Source organism: Lithobates pipiens, unplaced genomic scaffold (genome assembly GCF_037356315.1).
Source record: "Lithobates pipiens isolate NorthernLeopardFrog02 unplaced genomic scaffold, aLitPip1_a1.2 Scaffold_19, whole genome shotgun sequence".
Classification (NCBI taxonomy): domain Eukaryota; kingdom Metazoa; phylum Chordata; class Amphibia; order Anura; family Ranidae; genus Lithobates; species Lithobates pipiens.
In genome coordinates, this window is record NW_027507764.1 from 166,265,463 (window position 1) to 166,284,916 (window position 19,454).

The 19,454-nt window shown below is 43.4% G+C and overlaps 1 protein-coding gene across 2 annotated transcripts in view; it reads right to left on the minus strand.

The window, feature by feature from the left end:
* GADL1 (glutamate decarboxylase like 1) overlaps positions 1-19,454 on the minus strand; it is a 386,628-nt gene that overhangs the window by 202,553 nt on the left and 164,621 nt on the right. Inside the window, exon 7 of one of the 2 annotated variants that reach the window (XM_077491458.1) lies at positions 2,413-2,492. The exons of the other annotated variant lie outside the window; for it this stretch is intronic. Within the exon in view, the coding sequence (XP_077347584.1) occupies positions 2,413-2,492 (80 nt within the window). The remainder of the gene's footprint in view (positions 1-2,412; positions 2,493-19,454) is intronic. 2 annotated transcript variants of the gene reach the window in all.

Here is a 19,454-nt window from a genome sequence, read left to right on the forward strand (position 1 = left end):
CATAGGTGGACCATATAGTGAACTTGGTGTTGAGTTATTCACTTTAAGGTCATCACAGAACACATGTAGACACATGTCGGGAGGAAAAGAGATTTTATCTCCAAATATAGAAAGGTTTCTTCACAGTAAGAGCTGCAAAAATGCGGAATGAACTCCCTCAAGAGCTGGTTCTGCCCAACTAAGTAGATTGCTTTAAAAAAAAAAAGGCATGGATTCTTTCCTTAAAGTACATAATATAACTGGAAATATATATATTTATAGGTAAAGTTGATCCAGAAAACACCCAATTGCCTCTTGGGGGATCAGGAAAGAATTGGTTCATGCTTTGCTGTTTTTTTTGCCTTCATCTGGATCAACTGTGGGGATAGGATCGTAATTTTTTCCCTCTTTTATTGGTTGAACTAGATGAACAAATATGCATATCAGAAAAGTCACACAAACTTAAGAACTTCAGCTCCAGGTTTCAAGGTCAGTGACTCAAAGTACTGAAATATGAGGATCAAAATAATAGCAAAGCAAACAGCATCTTCAAAAAGAGACGACAGCAGTGGAAGCGTTCATGTTTTTCTCACTTTCAGTTAACTACTTCTATATTCTTCTTCCATAAAACATTGTATTTTAAATAAATAGCTGAAATTGTTGTACATCTGATTTCTGCGAATACACACAGAGAGAATGCACACAAGTACTTGGATGTCATTGACTGTCACCTTTATTTAGTTAGCATGTATATTTGAATGCTTTCACCCAAAATTATCACAATTATAAAAAAGCAAAAGCACTACATCTTTACCATAAAAACAAAAGATAAAAGATACCCATGCACATAGTTTTGGATATAATTTTTGGTGAGGATATCAGAGCTTGGTGAGTTTGCATTCAAGGTGACACCAAGAAATAAATCCACCCCATGCTACAATTAATTTTTCAGTATTGTTTATGTGTATAAATACAGATGCTCACACAAAAAACAAAACATTTTCTGTGCACTTTATTGCCCTCAGCTGTCTGTAAATAAGGATAACATTTTCAAAGGTAGTGCGTGTGTGTGCGTGCGTGCATGGGTGCATGCATGCATGTGCATATATATATATATATATATATATATATATATATATATATATATATATATATTATGGGAGGGTCTAAAGAATAAAAAATATGTTTTCCTTTTTTTTTGTTTAGTACATACAGTAAAAAAAAAATTTTTTTTCACATGATTAAAATTACACTAACCAGCTAAATTTTAGATTGCATAAATAGCTAAAGGAGTCCAAGGAGTAGCCCATTACCTCCCTTGCTCTGTTTAGATGGAAACTCTGTTCTGCATAAAAATTCAATTAGAGAAATACAATCAAAAAAAGAGAAAATATACAGATGTGCTCTTTAAGGAGTCTCACAATGCGTTAAAAATCATAATGGGTGTGCAGTATTTTTTTCTGTCTATTTGTAAAATATAAATAATAACAGATCTGTGTTTTTATTGTAATAAAAAAGAATAATAATAAAAGTCAGTAAAAACATTAATCATAAAGCAGCCATAGGAGCAAAAGTCAACTTTACAAAATACATCTGTATTTTTTATGAAGCAGGTGGCTTTTTTTCCTAACTCCTACTCTACAAATAATATATTATATTTGTTTTCCAGCTATCTGATGTCAAAAAGTAGGAACAATGTTTATATGTTATATGATATTTATAGGGGTTGTCATCACCTCCTTTCAGAGAAAAACAAAAAGCATACTGGTAAAATCAGCAGCCTCTTGTAATAAAAAAAATACAAGTAAATGAAGCTTTAGGTTGGAGTAAACAGGGGTTCCAGATATCAGTTGCTGCTTTCTGCTGGGTATGAGAAGGCGAGCCTAGATCTATAATAGTTATCTGCTGCAAGGTGTTTCATAGTCATACTAACTAGCTTCTCATGGAGAGACATAAAATAATATAAATGCTGGCATAAGTATCATATTAATTATGTGAAGAAATTTGGGGGGAAGGTTGGTCAATTGAAAATACACTGTGGGGAATGGGACTTAATAATTAAATATGTTAATTTCAATCCAGATAAGATTTTTAACAAAGTGGGTTATTTCAGCACAAGTGCTTATATTCTGGAAATCAAACAATTCCCACAATTTTAATGATACTGATGAGTTTACGCGTTTGGTTCAATGTTGTATTATTCCATTGAGACCCATTTAAAACTTTTTATCCTTGACACTGCCTTTCCTTCTGATGAATCTATCTGCCAGAGAAATTGATAATTGAAAATGCAAACTAGATTCCAACTCCCATTCTTTCTAAAGCAAATAACTGTCATGAATATGCTTATAAAGCATGTGAATGACACTTTGTAAAATTGCAAACACTTTGTATAATTAAAAAAATGAAGGTTTAAATTGCATATTCACTTACTGATGATCAGCCTTAACAAAATACACATTGTGTGTGCCAATACCAAGGAAAGCAGCTGCCTTCTTCATGGAGTAGTGACACTGTTGAAAACAAAATAATGACTGTACATACAAAAGAAAAATTTACAGCAAAATATCAGACTTACTCATATCAACTAGTGGGCAATACATTGTGACGTGTTTGGCAAAAGCAGTTATATACTGATGTAAGGTACTGGCAACATTTGTCTGGCTTTCCAACTGAAAGGGACACACTCAAAGATTGGTCTATTTTGCTGGGATATTATTTGCATCCATAATATATATGTAAAAAACTTTTCAAAAGCAAATCATAGCTGGAGAAATTTCCTACTGTGGAAGAGAGACACTTTTCTAAGTAAAATTGACTTGCTGTTCTATAATCTCGCTGAAATACACTGTAGACAAATATTTACACTGGTTTCTTTCAGCACAGGATAGTTTAGTCTTCATCTTAGGGGATCTTGTTGGTAAGTATGCAGACAAGCGCTCAAGGTGCACTTGTGCTCTGACTATGATCAATAAATGAATTACATAGACTTAACAAGCAGGGAAAGAGCTTTAAAAACCCACCCTTTAGCCACTTGTAAATTTAATTAATATAACCACTTAAGGACCAAGCCTCTTTGTGACTTGTTTATAAGTTAAAATAATATTTTTTTTTTTGCTAGAAAATTATTTAGAACCCCCATACAATATATATATATATATTTTTCAGACATCCTAAAGAATAAAAGACACTGGGAAAAAATACACTTTTTGAATTTAAAAATAAAACAGTTAGCCATTATTTTATTTCTATATTGTGAAAGTAATGTTACGAAAGGTGATACCCAACATGTCATGCTTCAAAATTGCACCAGCTCATGGAATGGGGACAAACTTTAGCACGTAAAAATCTCCTTTTAAAAAATGACTGCCCTTGCTCTAAATATCACGGAGATAGCTTACATGTGTGGTTTGAACACCGTTTTCATATGCGGGCACGACTTACATATGCATGCGAGCTTAGCGGGATGGGGCGCTTTAAATTTTGTAATTTTTTTTACACTGTCCTTTTAAAAAAAAATTGGGTCACTTTTATTCTTATTACCAAGGAATGTAAATCCCTTGTAATAGAAAAAAACATGACAAGACCTCTTAGCCCTTGTACACACGGTCGGAGAATCCGTCGGAATGTGTCTTATCGGACCGTGTCGTCGGATAATCCGACTGTGTGTGGTATGCATCGGACTGATTCCGTCCGAATATCCGTCGGACCCAATTTTCCAATATGTTGGAAATATTTCCCGACCAACTGGTTCGATCGGACATACTCCGATCATGTGTAGCGAATTTTGATCGGACCAAGTGCCACGCATGCTCAGATCAAATTCCTACATCAAAGCTATTGGCTACTAGCCTGAATGTATTCCAATCGTAACAAAATTACGTCATCACGTTCTGAAAGATCGGATTTTTCGACAACTTAGTCCGACCATGTGTATGCAACAGTTTCGGACAAAATCCGTCGGACTAAATCCGAAGGACAAAATCCGACGGATTTGGTTAGCAGAATCTCAGACCGTGTGTACAGGGGCTTAAATGTGAGATCTGGGGTCAAAAAGAGCTCAGATCTCAGATCTCACATTTACACCTAAATGCAATAAAAAAAAAAAGAAATGTTTTTGGGTTTTTTTTGCAGAAAATTTTTAAATTTAAGACCATCTAATGTTATGGAGCTGAGTGGGGGCCATCTTTCCCTTATTTGGCATCCAGACTCAGAGGGGAAAGGACGCAACCAGTAAGCTGCGGAGACGACTGGACCCCCGCCCCCGATAAAAGTGATCTCATGGCAAATTTGCTGCAGAGACCACTTTTATCTTAAAGAGGATCGCATGCCATTGCTGAAAATACCAGGCCTATGGCAGCTAGCTGCTGTCATAACAACGGCATTTAGCATCAAAGTACCAATGAACAGGTACGCAGATTTGCATAAAATGGTTAAAATCCTCAAAGACTACAGAGACTCTAAGAGTGTCAAATGGTTTCTAGCAGCTTAGAAACAGCTGCTGTTTGTTTACAGGGTTGGGTTAAAGGGCTGGCAGGCTACTGAGTCCCTTTTGTCATAGAGAAAAATAGGGCAAAGTTGTTTTTTGTGCCCCTGTTGTGAAAATTTATCGATAAGTTTTCTGCAATGCCTATAGCTACAGAGGTGAATGAAGACTTGTTTTAGAATGTTTTTTTTACTGCTTGTTCAGAATATGTAAAAAAATGTGTGTGAAGGGTATGGGTGATCTTAATATTAGGGCTCCCCAGTAGGGAAGTTTAATAATAGGGTTGTGTTTCAAAGAGTTATTTTTATGAGGTCCTTTAAATAGGGCATCACTCTCTGTGCTTGGAAAATGCTTCTCAAGTATTGAAAGGTAGTGATGGACGAACTTCCGACGGGACGTTTCGCGAACGCGAAACGCGAACGGACACAAACGTTCGCGAAAACGACCGTTCGCCGCGGGCTCCATTGACTTCAATGGGAGGCGAATTTCGCAAACCTTTAGGTCGAATTTGCGGCCACGGGGTAATTATTAGGGGGTAGCACGTAGTCCCACCACCTGGACAATAGCATAATACATGTATGAGGTGAATTTGGGATCGATAACTACAAGCATTTTTTTTTTATTTGGGAAATTGTTCTGACAATTCAGGACTATGGAGCTAATGAAGGCAATGGAGGAGAGGGAAGGTCAGGGACCAGGGTAGGCAAACAAGAGGGTGCAGGAGATACAGAGCACTGACAGCAGCACCGTAATACAGAGCACTGACATCAGCACCGTGACATACAGCGCTGACAGCAGCTCCGTGACATACAGCGCTGACAGCAGCTCCGTGACATACAGCGCTGACAGCAGCTCCGTGACATACAGCGCTGACAGCAGCTCCGTGACATACAGCGCTGACAGCAGCTCCGTGACATACAGCGCTGACAGCAGCACCGTGACATACAGCGCTGACAGCAGCTCCGTGACATACAGCGCTGACAGCAGCTCCGTGACATACAGCGCTGACAGCAGCTCCGTGACATACAGCACTGACAGCAGCTCCGTGACATACAGCGCTGACAGCAGCTCCGTGACATACAGCGCTGACAGCAGCACCGTGACATACAGCGCTGACAGCAGCTCCGTGACATACAGCGCTGACAGCAGCTCCGTGACATACAGCGCTGACAGCAGCTCCGTGACATACAGCGCTGACAGCAGCACCGTGACATACAGCGCTGACAGCAGCTCCGTGACATACAGCGCTGACAGCAGCTCCGTGACATACAGCGCTGACAGCAGCTCCGTGACATACAGCACTGACAGCAGCTCCGTGACATACAGCGCTGACAGCAGCTCCGTGACATACAGCGCTGACAGCAGCACCGTGACATACAGCGCTGACAGCAGCTCCGTGACATACAGCGCTGACAGCAGCTCCGTGACATACAGCGCTGACAGCAGCTCCGTGACATACAGCGCTGACAGCAGCTCCGTGACATACAGCGCTGACAGCAGCTCCGTGACATACAGCGCTGACAGCAGCACCGTGACATACAGCGCTGACAGCAGCTCCGTGACATACAGCGCTGACAGCAGCTCCGTGACATACAGCGCTGACAGCAGCTCCGTGACATACAGCACTGACAGCAGCTCCGTGACATACAGCGCTGACAGCAGCTCCGTGACATACAGCGCTGACAGCAGCACCGTGACATACAGCGCTGACAGCAGCTCCGTGACATACAGCGCTGACAGCAGCTCCGTGACATACAGCGCTGACAGCAGCTCCGTGACATACAGCGCTGACAGCAGCTCCGTGACATACAGCGCTGACAGCAGCTCCGTGACATACAGCGCTGACAGCAGCTCCGTGACATACAGCGCTGACAGCAGCTCCGTGACATACAGCGCTGACAGCAGCTCCGTGACATACAGCGCTGACAGCAGCTCCGTGACATACAGCGCTGACAGCAGCTCCGTGACATACAGCGCTGACAGCAGCTCCGTGACATACAGCGCTGACAGCAGCTCCGTGACATACAGCGCTGACAGCAGCACCGTAAGCAGCCCCAGGAGGAAGTCAGCACAGCACAGGGATGGTGTGATCCCCTCATAATAAGAACCCCCAGGAGGAAGTCAGCACAGCACAGGGATGGTGGGAGCCCCTCATAATAAGAACACCCAGGAGGAAGTCAGCACAGCACAGGGATGGTGGGAACCCCTCATAATAAGCAGCCCCAGTAGAAATATGACACCGCTCAACCTCTTCAAAGAGGAGGGTAGGGGCATATAGTACGGTGTGCTTTTTTGGGTCAGGGAAGTGAGCCAAATGAATTAAGAAGGTCTGTGTGCTTGATTCCAAAAATTGTTTATAGACATATACATGGTCTACTGATCACATGTGTTGAATTCCTCCGAGATCCATGCCTCATTCATTTTTAGAAATGTGAGGTAGTTAACACTGTGGTGAGCTAGGCGAGTACGCTTATCGGTCACAATCCCCCCTGCTGCGCTGAACGTCCTTTCGGACAGGACACTGGATGAGGGGCAAGCCAACAGTTCGATTGCAAATTGGGCAAGCTCTGGCCAGAGGTCAAGCCTGCCCACCCAGTAGTCTAGGGGTTCATCACTCCTCAGAGCGTCCACATCGGCCGTTAACCCAATGTAGTCGGACACCTGACGGTCTAGGCGTTCCCTGATGCTGGATCCGGATGACACCTGTCGATGGGTCGGCTGAAAGAATGACCTCATATCCGAAGTCACCAACACATCTTCAAACCGGCCTCTTCTTGCAGGCGCTGTTGGATTGGTACCCGCAAATCCTTCTCTGGGAGTGGGAATTGCTCCTCTGCCAGCGCACGCAAAAGCAGAATGCAGCATTTCTCGAAGCAAGGCCTGGAAGTGCTGCATTCTGACAGCCCTCTGCGACGGCGGTAACATTTCCGCCATTTTGTGTTTGTACCGGGGGTCTAAGTACGTTGCCACCCAGTACTGGTCCTTGACCCTCATGCTTTTTATACGGGGGTCCCTATTAAAACACTGGAGCATGAAGGCCCCCATTTGCACTAAAGTGGAAGCGGTGTGGTGGCCTGGCTCCTGCTCATCATCCAGGATAATGTCGTCCTCTTCATTCTCCTCTCCCCATCCTCGCACAACAGGGATCCCAGAAAGGTTTAAAGCATGCTCTTCTTGCTCCTGCTCATCCGCCCCGGCACCATCCTCCTCTGACTCCTCATCAGACTCCTGTTGTTGACTTGTCTCAGATAGAGTAGCCCCCCCTGGGAATTCATCCAGCATTGCGACTTCCTCATCTTCCCGCTCCTGCTCCTCCACAGCCTGATCAATGACACGACGCAATGCACGCTCCAGAAAGAAGGCATAAGGTACCATGTCACTGATGGCGCCATGGCTGCGACTGACCAGTTTGGTGATCTCCTCAAATGGCCGCAGAAGTCTGCATGTGTCGCGCATGAGCAGCCACTGGCGCGGTGAAAAAAAACCCAGCTCCCCAGAACCGTTTCTTTCGCAGAGTTCATACAGGTAGACGTTAACTGCACGTTTCTGCTGGAGCAGCCTATCAAGCATATAGAAGGTTGAGTTCCATCGCGTCGGGCAATCGCAAATAAGACGTCTGACCGGCAGATGGTGTCGCCGCTGAATGTCAGCAAGGCGAGCCATGGCCGTGTAAGATCTTCTGAAATGGGCCGAGATTTTCCTTGCCTGCCGCAAGATGTCCTGGACCCCAGGGTATTTGACAAGGAATCGCTGCACGACCAAGTTTAAGACGTGTGCCATGCACGGCACGTGCGTGATTTTGCCCTGTTTCAATGCGCTAAGCAGATTGGCACCGTTGTCACACACCACTTTACCAACTGTCAAATTGAGCGGTGTTAGCCACTCATCTGCCTGTGAACGCAAAGCTGAAAGGAGTGCCGGGCCAGTGTGGCTCTTTGCTTCCAGGCACAACAGACGCAGCACGGCATGGCAACGTCTCACCTGGCATGTGGAATAGGTTCTGGGGAGCTTGGGCGGTGCAGTGGAAGAGACGCTAGCAGCGGAAAAGGAGGAGGCAGCTGAGGAGGAGAGGGAGGAGGATGGAGTAGGAGGAGGAGAAGAAGAGTCAGGCCTGCATGCAATCCGTGGCGGTAAAACCAAATCTACACGGGTGCCACGGGTTACATGCTTGACGGCCGTCAGAAGGTTCACCCAGTGGGCAGTAAAACTGATATACCTTCCCTGCCCGTGTTTGCTAGACCACGTGTCTGTGGTCAGATGTATCTTGGCACCGACACTGTGTGCCAGAGATACATTCACTTGCCGCTGAACATGGCCATATAGCTCTGGGATGCCCTTCTCTGAGAAATACTTCCTTCCTGGGACCTTCCATTGTGGTGTTCCAATGGCCACAAATTTGCGAAAGGCCTCCGAGTCCACCAGTTTATATGGCAGTAGTTGGCGGGCTATGAGTTCTGACAAGCCAGCCGCCAACCGTTGGGCAAGAGGGTTATCCGGCGTCATCATTTTTTTACGCTCAAACATTAGGCCCACGGAAGCCTGCCTTTTTGCAGAAAAATGTGAGCTTGGCGTGATGGAAGGTGGAGTGGAGGACAATTGTGAGGAGAGAGGAGAAGGAGAAGTAGAAGACGAGGCTGGACGGTGAGAGCCTGCAGTGTGGCTTTGTGTGTTCCGTTGCTCCCACTGGGCTCGGTGATGGCTGCTCATGTGCCTTCTTAAGGCGGTCGTCCCTAGGTGAGTATTGGGCTTACCGCGACTAACGCGTTGACTGCAAAGATTGCAGATGGCAACGCTATTGTCAGCAGCGGACACGTTAAAAAAAGCCCACACTGCGGAGCCATGTGCCGGTGTCCTGGGAGCGCCAGATGTGACCGTACATGGTCGATGACTCGCTCCTGATACATTTGCAGTCTGCTTTGTCCCTGCTGTGCAATGTAAGTCATTGCTGCTTCTCCTCCCTATCTGCTGGTCCATATCTCCCTCTGAACTCCCCTCCTCTTCCTCTCTTGTGGGCACCCACGTGACATCACTAGACACGTCATCATCAACGTCACCTTCCCCACCGCTATAAGTAGAGTAGGCAGCAACACCGGGGACCAACCTCCTCCTTGGGCTGATCTGGGTACTGGCGTCAGACTGCTGAGTAGCGCTTGTTGCTACCTCCTCTTCCTGATCCAATACCAAGAGTGGCTGCGCATCAGAAATGTCCTCTTGATATGGATCGGAAAATAATTCCAGTGACTCAAGCGGAAGGTATGTGGTGGTGGTGGTGGTGGTCGTGTTGTTGGTGGTAGTGTCTTTGGGGGTGCACATAGCAGAGAGTGAAGAAGAGGGTGCAGATCGAGAGGATGAGGAGGGTGCAGAAGAGTAAGGCTGAGCGAGCCACTCAACCAAGTCTGGTGCATCCTTTAAAGTAATTGAACGCACCTTCTGCAACTTCCCACTTTGGCTCAAGCCTGTTGCTCCTGCCCTACCCCTACCACCCCTGCGGAAGGGCCTGCCTCTTCCTCTGCATGTCATTTTTTAAATGACCCTGTGACAAAACTCTTAGTCCCTATACCGCTGAAGGACTGCTGCAGTATAGGTGAGCGGTCAGCAGTGGTGCACGTCAACCCTATCTATTGTGGACCTATAGCGGTCCTTACAGAACAGCAGACTGTACCGCACTCAAGCCTATGTACCGTAGCACCCTATACCAAGTTACCAGTCCTTATAAGAACTTTTGTGGACCAAGCAGGTTGTGTATTAGTGTTTAGCAGACTGTACGTCAGTCCCTATACCGCTGAAGGACTGCTGCAGTATAGGGCAGCGGTCAGCAGTGGTGCACGTCAACCCTATCTATTGTGGACCGATAGCGGTCCTTACAGAACAGCAGACTGTACCGCACTCAAGCCTATGTACCGTAGCACCCTATACCAAGTTACCAGTCCTTATAAGAACTTTTGTGGACCAAGCAGGTTGTGTATTAGTGTTTAGCAGACTGTACGTCAGTCCCTATACCGCTGAAGGACTGCTGCAGTATAGGGCAGCGGTCAGCAGTGGTGCACGTCAACCCTATCTATTGTGGACCGATAGCGGTCCTTACAGAACAGCAGACTGTACCGCACTCAAGCCTATGTACCGTAGCACCCTATACCAAGTTACCAGTCCTTATAAGAACTTTTGTGGAACAAGCAGGTTGTGTGTTAGTGATTAGCAGACTGTACGTCAGTCCCTATACCAATGAAGGACTGCTGCAGTATAGGGCAGCGGTCAGCAGTAGTGCACGGCAACCCTATGTATTGTGGACCGATAGCGGTCCTTACAGAACAGCAGACTGTACCGCACTCAAGCCTATGTACCGTAGCACCCTATACCAAGTTACCAGTCCTTATAAGAACTTTTGTGGACCAAGCAGGTTGTGTATTAGTGTTTAGCAGACTGTACGTCAGTCCCTATACCGCTGAAGGACTGCTGCAGTATAGGGCAGCGGTCAGCAGTGGTGCACGTCAACCCTATGTATTGTGGACCGATAGCGGTCCTTACAGAACAGCAGACTGTAACGCACTCAGGCCTATGTACCGTAGCACCCTATACCAAGTTACCAGTCCTTATAAGAACTTTTGTGGACCAAGCAGGTTGTGTGTTAGTGATTAGCAGACTGTACGTCAGTCCCTATACCAATGAAGGACTGCTGCAGTATAGGGCAGCGGTCAGCAGTAGTGCACGGCAACCCTATGTATTGTGGACCGATAGCGGTCCTTACAGAACAGCAGACTGTAACGCACTCAGGCCTATGTACCGTAGCACCCTATACCAAGTTACCAGTCCTTATAAGAACTTTTGTGGACCAAGCAGGTTGTGTGTTAGTGATTAGCAGACTGTACGTCAGTCCCTATACCAATGAAGGACTGCTGCAGTATAGGGCAGCGGTCAGCAGTAGTGCACGGCAACCCTATGTATTGTGGACCGATAGCGGTCCTTACAGAACAGCAGACTGTACCGCACTCAAGCCTATGTACCGTAGCACCCTATACCAAGTTACCAGTCCTTATAAGAACTTTTGTGGACCAAGCAGGTTGTGTATTAGTGTTTAGCAGACTGTACGTCAGTCCCTATACCGCTGAAGGACTGCTGCAGTATAGGGCAGCGGTCAGCAGTGGTGCACGTCAACCCTATGTATTGTGGACCGATAGCGGTCCTTACAGAACAGCAGACTGTAACGCACTCAGGCCTATGTACCGTAGCACCCTATACCAAGTTACCAGTCCTTATAAGAACTTTTGTGGACCAAGCAGGTTGTGTGTTAGTGATTAGCAGACTGTACGTCAGTCCCTATACCAATGAAGGACTGCTGCAGTATAGGGCAGCGGTCAGCAGTAGTGCACGGCAACCCTATGTATTGTGGACCGATAGCGGTCCTTACAGAACAGCAGACTGTAACGCACTCAGGCCTATGTACCGTAGCACCCTATACCAAGTTACCAGTCCTTATAAAAACTTTTGTGGACCAAGCAGGTTGTGTGTTAGTGTTTAGCAGACTGTGCGTCAGTCCCTATACCGCTGAAGGACTGCTGCAGTATAGGGCAGCGGTCAGCAGTGGTGCACGTCAACCCTATCTATTGTGGACCGATAGCGGTCCTTACAGAACAGCAGACTGTACCGCACTCAAGCCTATGTACCGTAGCACCCTATACCAAGTTACCAGTCCTTATAAGAACTTTTGTGGACCAAGCAGGTTGTGTATTAGTGTTTAGCAGACTGTACGTCAGTCCCTATACCGCTGAAGGACTGCTGCAGTATAGGGCAGCGGTCAGCAGTGGTGCACGTCAACCCTATGTATTGTGGACCGATAGCGGTCCTTACAGAACAGCAGACTGTAACGCACTCAGGCCTATGTACCGTAGCACCCTATACCAAGTTACCAGTCCTTATAAGAACTTTTGTGGACCAAGCAGGTTGTGTGTTAGTGATTAGCAGACTGTACGTCAGTCCCTATACCAATGAAGGACTGCTGCAGTATAGGGCAGCGGTCAGCAGTAGTGCACGGCAACCCTATGTATTGTGGACCGATAGCGGTCCTTACAGAACAGCAGACTGTACTGCACTCAGGCCTATGTACCGTAGCACCCTATACCAAGTTACCAGTCCTTATAAAAACTTTTGTGGACCAAGCAGGTTGTGTGTTAGTGTTTAGCAGACTGTGCGTCAGTCCCTATACCGCTGAAGGACTGCTGCAGTATAGGGCAGCGGTCAGCAGTAGTGCACGGCAACCCTATGTATTGTGGACCGATAGCGGTCCTTACAGAACAGCAGACTGTAACGCACTCAGGCCTATGTACCGTAGCACCCTATACCAAGTTACCAGTCCTTATAAGAACTTTTGTGGACCAAGCAGGTTGTGTGTTAGTGATTAGCAGACTGTACGTCAGTCCCTATACCAATGAAGGACTGCTGCAGTATAGGGCAGCGGTCAGCAGTAGTGCACGGCAACCCTATGTATTGTGGACCGATAGCGGTCCTTACAGAACAGCAGACTGTACCGCACCCAAGCCTATGTACCGTAGCACCCTAGACAGACCAAGTTACCAGTCCTGATAAAGAGCTTTGTGGAACAAGTGAGTTGTGAATGATTAGCAGACTGCAGCAGAAGGGCAGCAGTCAAGTATAATATTCTTTCTATATTTGGAAGAAAGAATATTATACGTGTACAAGCCTATTACCGTACCACTGATACCAGTCCTGAAAAGAACCTTTGTGGAACTAATAGTAACAGCAAGTCTTTAAAATTATCCTCACTGCCTGACACACTGCTTCCTGCCTGTCCCTATACAAATTGGCAAAAAAGAGTAGGCTGGAACGATTAGCTGGAACAGCTCTTTTGTGGACCTGATAGTAACAGCTAATGATGATGATGATGATGATGATGAAGAAAGACTAATCTGGCTGAGCTGTCCCTAAAATAGCAGCATACAGCGCTCTGTCCCTTTATCTAAACTGACAAAAGAAACTCAGGCTGCTGACCTAACACCTATACCAGTCCTGAAAAGAACTTTTGTGTACCAAATAGCTAGCGTTTTCTCTGTCCCTACTCCACACAGGATCCTTTCCCTACAGTGACAGAAGAAAGAATGTAAAATGGCCACCGGATCGGGTGTATTTATAGGTTAGGGGGAATGTCCAAGTGTCCATGAGCTGTCATGTCTCAATTGGTTGTCCTGTAACACATGATAAACGTGTCACGAAAGGTTAAAGTTCTTGTATACATTAAACACGTAAGTCCGCCGGGGCGAACGACGGAAAAAGGCGTTCGAACCCGCGGACGGCGAAAGTCGGAAATTCGCCGCGAAACGACCGCCGGGCGAACCGTTCGGCCATCACTATTGAAAGGTAATGTACTCATTTCTTATACACTATATTATCAAAAGTATTGCCTTTACACGCACGTGAACTTTAATGGCATTCCAATCTTAGTCTGTAGGGTTCAATATTGAGTTGGCCTACCCTTTGCAGCTATAACAGTTTCAACTCTACTGGGAAGGCTGTCCACAAGGTTTAGGAGTGTGTCTGTGGAAATGTTTAACCATTCTTCCAGAAGAGCATTTGTGAGGTCAGGTACTGATGTAGACAAGAAGGCCTGACTTGCCATCTCTGTTCTAATTCATCCTAAAGGCATTCTGTCACATTGAAATCAGGACTATATGCAGGCCAGTCAAGTTCCTCCACCCCAAACTCACTCATCCATGTCTTTATGGACCTTGCTTTGTGCACTGGTCCAAATCCTTTGGTGGGGGGGATTATGGTGTGGGGTTGTTTTTTCAGGGGTTGGGCTTAGCCCCTTAGTTCCAGTAAAGGGAACTCTTAAGGTTTCAGCATACCAAGACATTTTGGACAATTACATGTTCCCAACTTTGTGGAAAGCCCCTTCCTGTTCCAACATGACTGTGCACCAGTGCACAAACAAGGCCCATAAAGACATAGTTTGGGGTGGAGGAACTTGACTGACCTGCAACAGAGTCCTGTCCTCAGCCTGATAGAACACCTTTGGGATGAATTAAAACAGAGACTGTGAGCAAGGCCTTCTCGCCCAACATCAGTGCCTGACCTCACATATGCGCTTCTGAAAAAATAGTCAAACATTGCCATAGACACACGCCTAAACCTTGTGGACAGCCTTCCGAGAAGAGTTTAAGCTGTTAAAGCTGCAAAGGGGTGGCCAACTCAATATTGAACCCTATTGACTAAGAGTGGGATGTCAGTAAAGTAAAGTTCATGTGCGTCTAAAGGCAGGTGTCTCAATACTTTTGGTAATAAAGTGTATGCTATCAAAAATAGATGGTACCATAGAGCAACAGGCTGCAAATATAAATATAACATTTATTAAGCAAACAAACTATTCAACATTTTTTTCTTCAGTGACTTGCCTGATCCACTGGCTTGCATATTTGCTTGTCTACGTGCCTATTTATTGATTACGAAATAAAAAAGCAAACCCCTATTAAGATTTGAGGTGATAAATTGGCCCTTTAGACTCTTTTGTAGGTTTGGTGCTGCACCATTGAGGATTATATTTAATAAGGGAAACATTTGATGCACCCTTTCTTTGGCCTCCAGTCGGTGAGTGAAACAATCAATAGAATTCCTTTAAATGGAATCATAGGGAATACTACATTTTCCAACAAAATAATGAATGAAACACCCTTCAGTGGTAGCTGTCAGGTAGTATTAGAAATAGACATATTCTCATGCACATTACAGAATAGGAGTTCATGCAGTTTAAAAAGTTTGCTACCTGGGAGTCCCCTTTTTCACGTGTATGCAAAGGGTGTAAGCACCCTATTCTATATATAAAATATAGGAAAGTTATTTCTATTGCTTGTAAGTTTTATTTCTATATATAAAAATGATCTATTATTAAAGCTGAACTCCAGGTTCATAAAAACACAATTTAATTCAGTTATGGATGCATTAAAAAATCAGTTTGAAACTCATTACAGAGTATTTTTTAAATAGTACTAGCAGAAGTACCTGAAATTGTCTTGATACCAGTCTTCTGTAATTCTGTAATAGTAGCATTAGGAGACGGAGGTGCAGCACTTTAAGCCAATCAGTCTTTACTGCATCAAACAGTAGTGTCCATCCAGCACTGATAGTAAGAGAGAGTACAGGGATGACCTCATCAGTGTGCTACTGCTGCTTCACTGTCTAATCACAGACCGGGGTGGATCTTAGATCAGCTGTATAACTGCAGTACAGTCTGTAGGGAGGTCACATGAAGTGCAGGACAAGGCTATACAGTTTGGCAGGGCTGTCTGGATCTAGGACTGGCTGAACAAATTAAAAATCTTTTAGCAGTGAAATAGTATCATTTGTGAAATTCAGTCTGGAGTTTAGCTTTAAGTGAACCACCTTTTTTTTAGGTATATATAGATATATCTATATATAGATATCTCTCTCTATATATATCTATATATAGAGAGAGATATTTATATAGAGATATATCTATATATCTTTCTCTCTCTCTCTATCTATCTATCTATCTATCTATATATATATATATATATATATATATATATATATATATATATATATATATATATATATGAGAGGGAGAACCGCACTCAGTTTTAAAGTTAGTGCCAGCAAGCAGGTCTTCCCACCAACTTAACATATACGAATAAAGTTCAGAGGTTGCTACACTTCAAAATCGTTAATTTATTTTTCAAAATCTTCAAGAAAGGTTACATAGCAAAAAAGTAATTCCAGACAAAAATATTTCAAGAATCGTTCAGACAAAGATTTCCGTTTCGGGCTTGTTTGCTCACGCCCTTCCAGATAGATATGTTCTGATCTGAAGAAGGGCGTGAGCAAACAAGCCCGAAAACGGAAATCTTTGTCTGAACGATTCTTGAAATATTTTTGTCTGGAATGACTTTTTTGCTATGTAACCTTTGTTGAAGATTTTGAAAAATAAATGAACGATTTTCAAGTGCAGCAACCATAGAACTTTATTTGTATATATATATATATATATATATATATATATATATATGGATAGATATATATGGACAGATAGATATACATATATATATATATATATATATATATATATATATATATATATATATATATATATATATATATATATATATATATATATTATCACATAATTTTATATTGTAATATAATTACTGGGATTCAATTGTTTGTAAGTAGAATGATAAGCAAGTCCACTGAAATAAATATGAAGTGCCTACATTTATTAATGTATTGAAATGATATGTAAAATCTATCTGTACATATATTTGAGCATCAAAAAGAAAAGTAAACTCTTTAATTATCTATGTATTTATGCAATATGCAGATCGATCTAACACGTTAATTAAGGTCACACATGAAATGCTGATATATTTAACTGCAATATGATGACAAATTTTTAAGCCAAAATTATATACGGCAATTAAGTAACATATACAAACAGTACAACTGTATTACAAAACTGTAAGAACCGTAGTTGAATTAAATTATGAAATCTTGCTCACCTGGTCCTCTGAGGTAAGGAGACATATGCAAGAAGAATATTTTGTTGTCTTGGGGATGTGTGCTCCACTTCACTATATTAATGTTCATAGTTCTAGGTCAGGTATACTGTAAAGTTTGCATGTGCACATCTCATTCAGTTTTTAAGTCATTCCAGCAGCCAGCTGCATCACTGGAGATACACTATCCAGTAAGCCAGTTATAACCTTGGTAAATCAGGTCCAAATTATTTAAAAGCCGCATGTACAACACCTGCACGTCGTGTAACCACAAGGAGGCCATTGTGATTGTACTTCTGTGCACCCTATGTTTGTTGAAGTGATCCTTTCTATTTTGTTATATGATTCAATCATTTTTATGGAAGATGAGTCAAGGCTAGGCTCATTCCATTTCTGTTTTAAATAAAAAGTACACAGGCTGATTAAACAAGGAGATGCAAACAGTCAGGCTGTGTAGTAAACATTAGCACCATAACAAATAAAGATATTTCCTATTTGGTGCAGTAAGAACAATTAAAGATCATTACTGGTTGCATGTTTGGGTATATTGATTTGCCCTATTGAATGTAAACCATAATTTCGTATTGGAATTACAGTGTGTGTGTAAATGTTTCTTTAACAAGCCCACAGGTATTTTGTGTGTTTATCCAATAATAAGAAGGGCTTAATTTAAAGAGACTATCACTGGGGGGACTGAGACAAGGGATGAGGTAGTTGCTGCATCTTTGAAGTGCAAACACTTAGAACTGTCTGTACCTACCTGAAGGAATTAGCCAAACCTTCTTGTAACACTCCAATGTTGGGCCATTCTGATAGGCAAAGATGTGACACTTTCAAGAAGAGCTTGCCATTGATCTCCAGTCTGACACATTACCGGCAGCCTTACTGGCTCAAAGGGATGTGTAGGATGTAAGAATGGGTGGATGCGTTGTGTCAGTTTATAAAGTGATGAAACTTTGCCTGTTAGATGACCTGTGGAGTTAGCCATGTTAGGAAGGATTTGAGGGACTGTTTGCCCAATCCTCCTAATGGCAGGGACCTCTTAGAGCCTTTCCTAAAAATGTATTAGTTACTACAGTTTTACAACATCTTCCCATCAAATATGCCTTTTGGCTCATTATATGGCAAAAAATGTTGCGTACTGAGAATTTCTCATGCTGTTGTAACTAATTTAATTTAAACCTATGATAAAAAAATGCTATAAAAAGCCACGCTAAGGTTTATACTTGGTTGCTGCCACCCTACAGATCCTCAGCCCCCACTAGAAGGCTGTGGATGTGCAAATAATTTATAAAGAAGTTATAGGGCACAAGGCGCTACCCCAAAAATTATATGAACTAGATCAATATTTGGGAGGGGTTTCCAAATTCCTCTCTACCACCGGAGGAAAAAACCTCCTAAGCAAAAGGAAGACCGGACTGACTGTGTCTTCTCTGATAATGAGAACACGCTACGTATATTTTATCGGACTATAATATCCCATAGGGCTATCAAATTGTATAAAGCATTTCCCTATACTGAGAGCGTATACACACCATACACTTAAAATGGGCAAATTGGACAACCCGTCCTCTGCATACACACTCCCAAAACTATTGTATAAGGCAATACAGAATGTTGGGATGGATTAAACAAATTAAAAATTATATATTACAATTACTTATAATTTTTCATTAACAGCTCAGGAGGAGCCACTGTACTAACTAGCCAACGTTAGTACAGCAATCTCCCCTGCTGTTCTATTGCGTTCTGACAGGACGGCTCTCCCGCCAAAACACTCTGGTCAGTGCTCTCAGCCATTGGCTTGGGAGCTGATCAGCAGACTTTTTTCGGTCATGCCCCTTCAACAGAAGCCAGATGACCGGCCCACTTCTGTCAGACCAACTGCAGTACACACAACCGAAAAAGAGGCCGGCTGATGCCACCTGACATTTGGCCCCTGTGTACTAGGGTTAAGCTTTCGGTTACATTACCAGAACCTAAGGGTGAACTAGATGTTTAAATCTGAAGGGTGCTACATAATTCAGAAGAATTTGTATAGCACAGACCTGAAGCAGAGAAAACAGGGTTGAAGTAAACAACTGTAAGATAATTGGTTGCAGTGGATCTTAGGGTAGATAAAGATTAAATCTGAGAATTGATTTCAACATAACTACAGTGTTTGCTGGATAGCATTTATAGTTATTTGATTAGTTTCACTTGCCTAGTAGTGCTTTTTATGCTTTCATTAGGGGAACATCTTGAAGTGGACCTGAACTCTAAAAGACGCCTAAGTAGTACCTTCAAGATGTATATTTTGTCTTGAATTCCTCCTGGGAAAAAAGGCAGTGAACTGTATCTAAGGGTACTTAGCCATGCCCATAACTATGGTCTCATATCTAAATATCTACTTTGTGAGGGCACTGCTCCTACTACATTGAACTTATTTGGGAGTGTTAATTGATGTTGTTACTACTGTGCTGCTTTTAGGA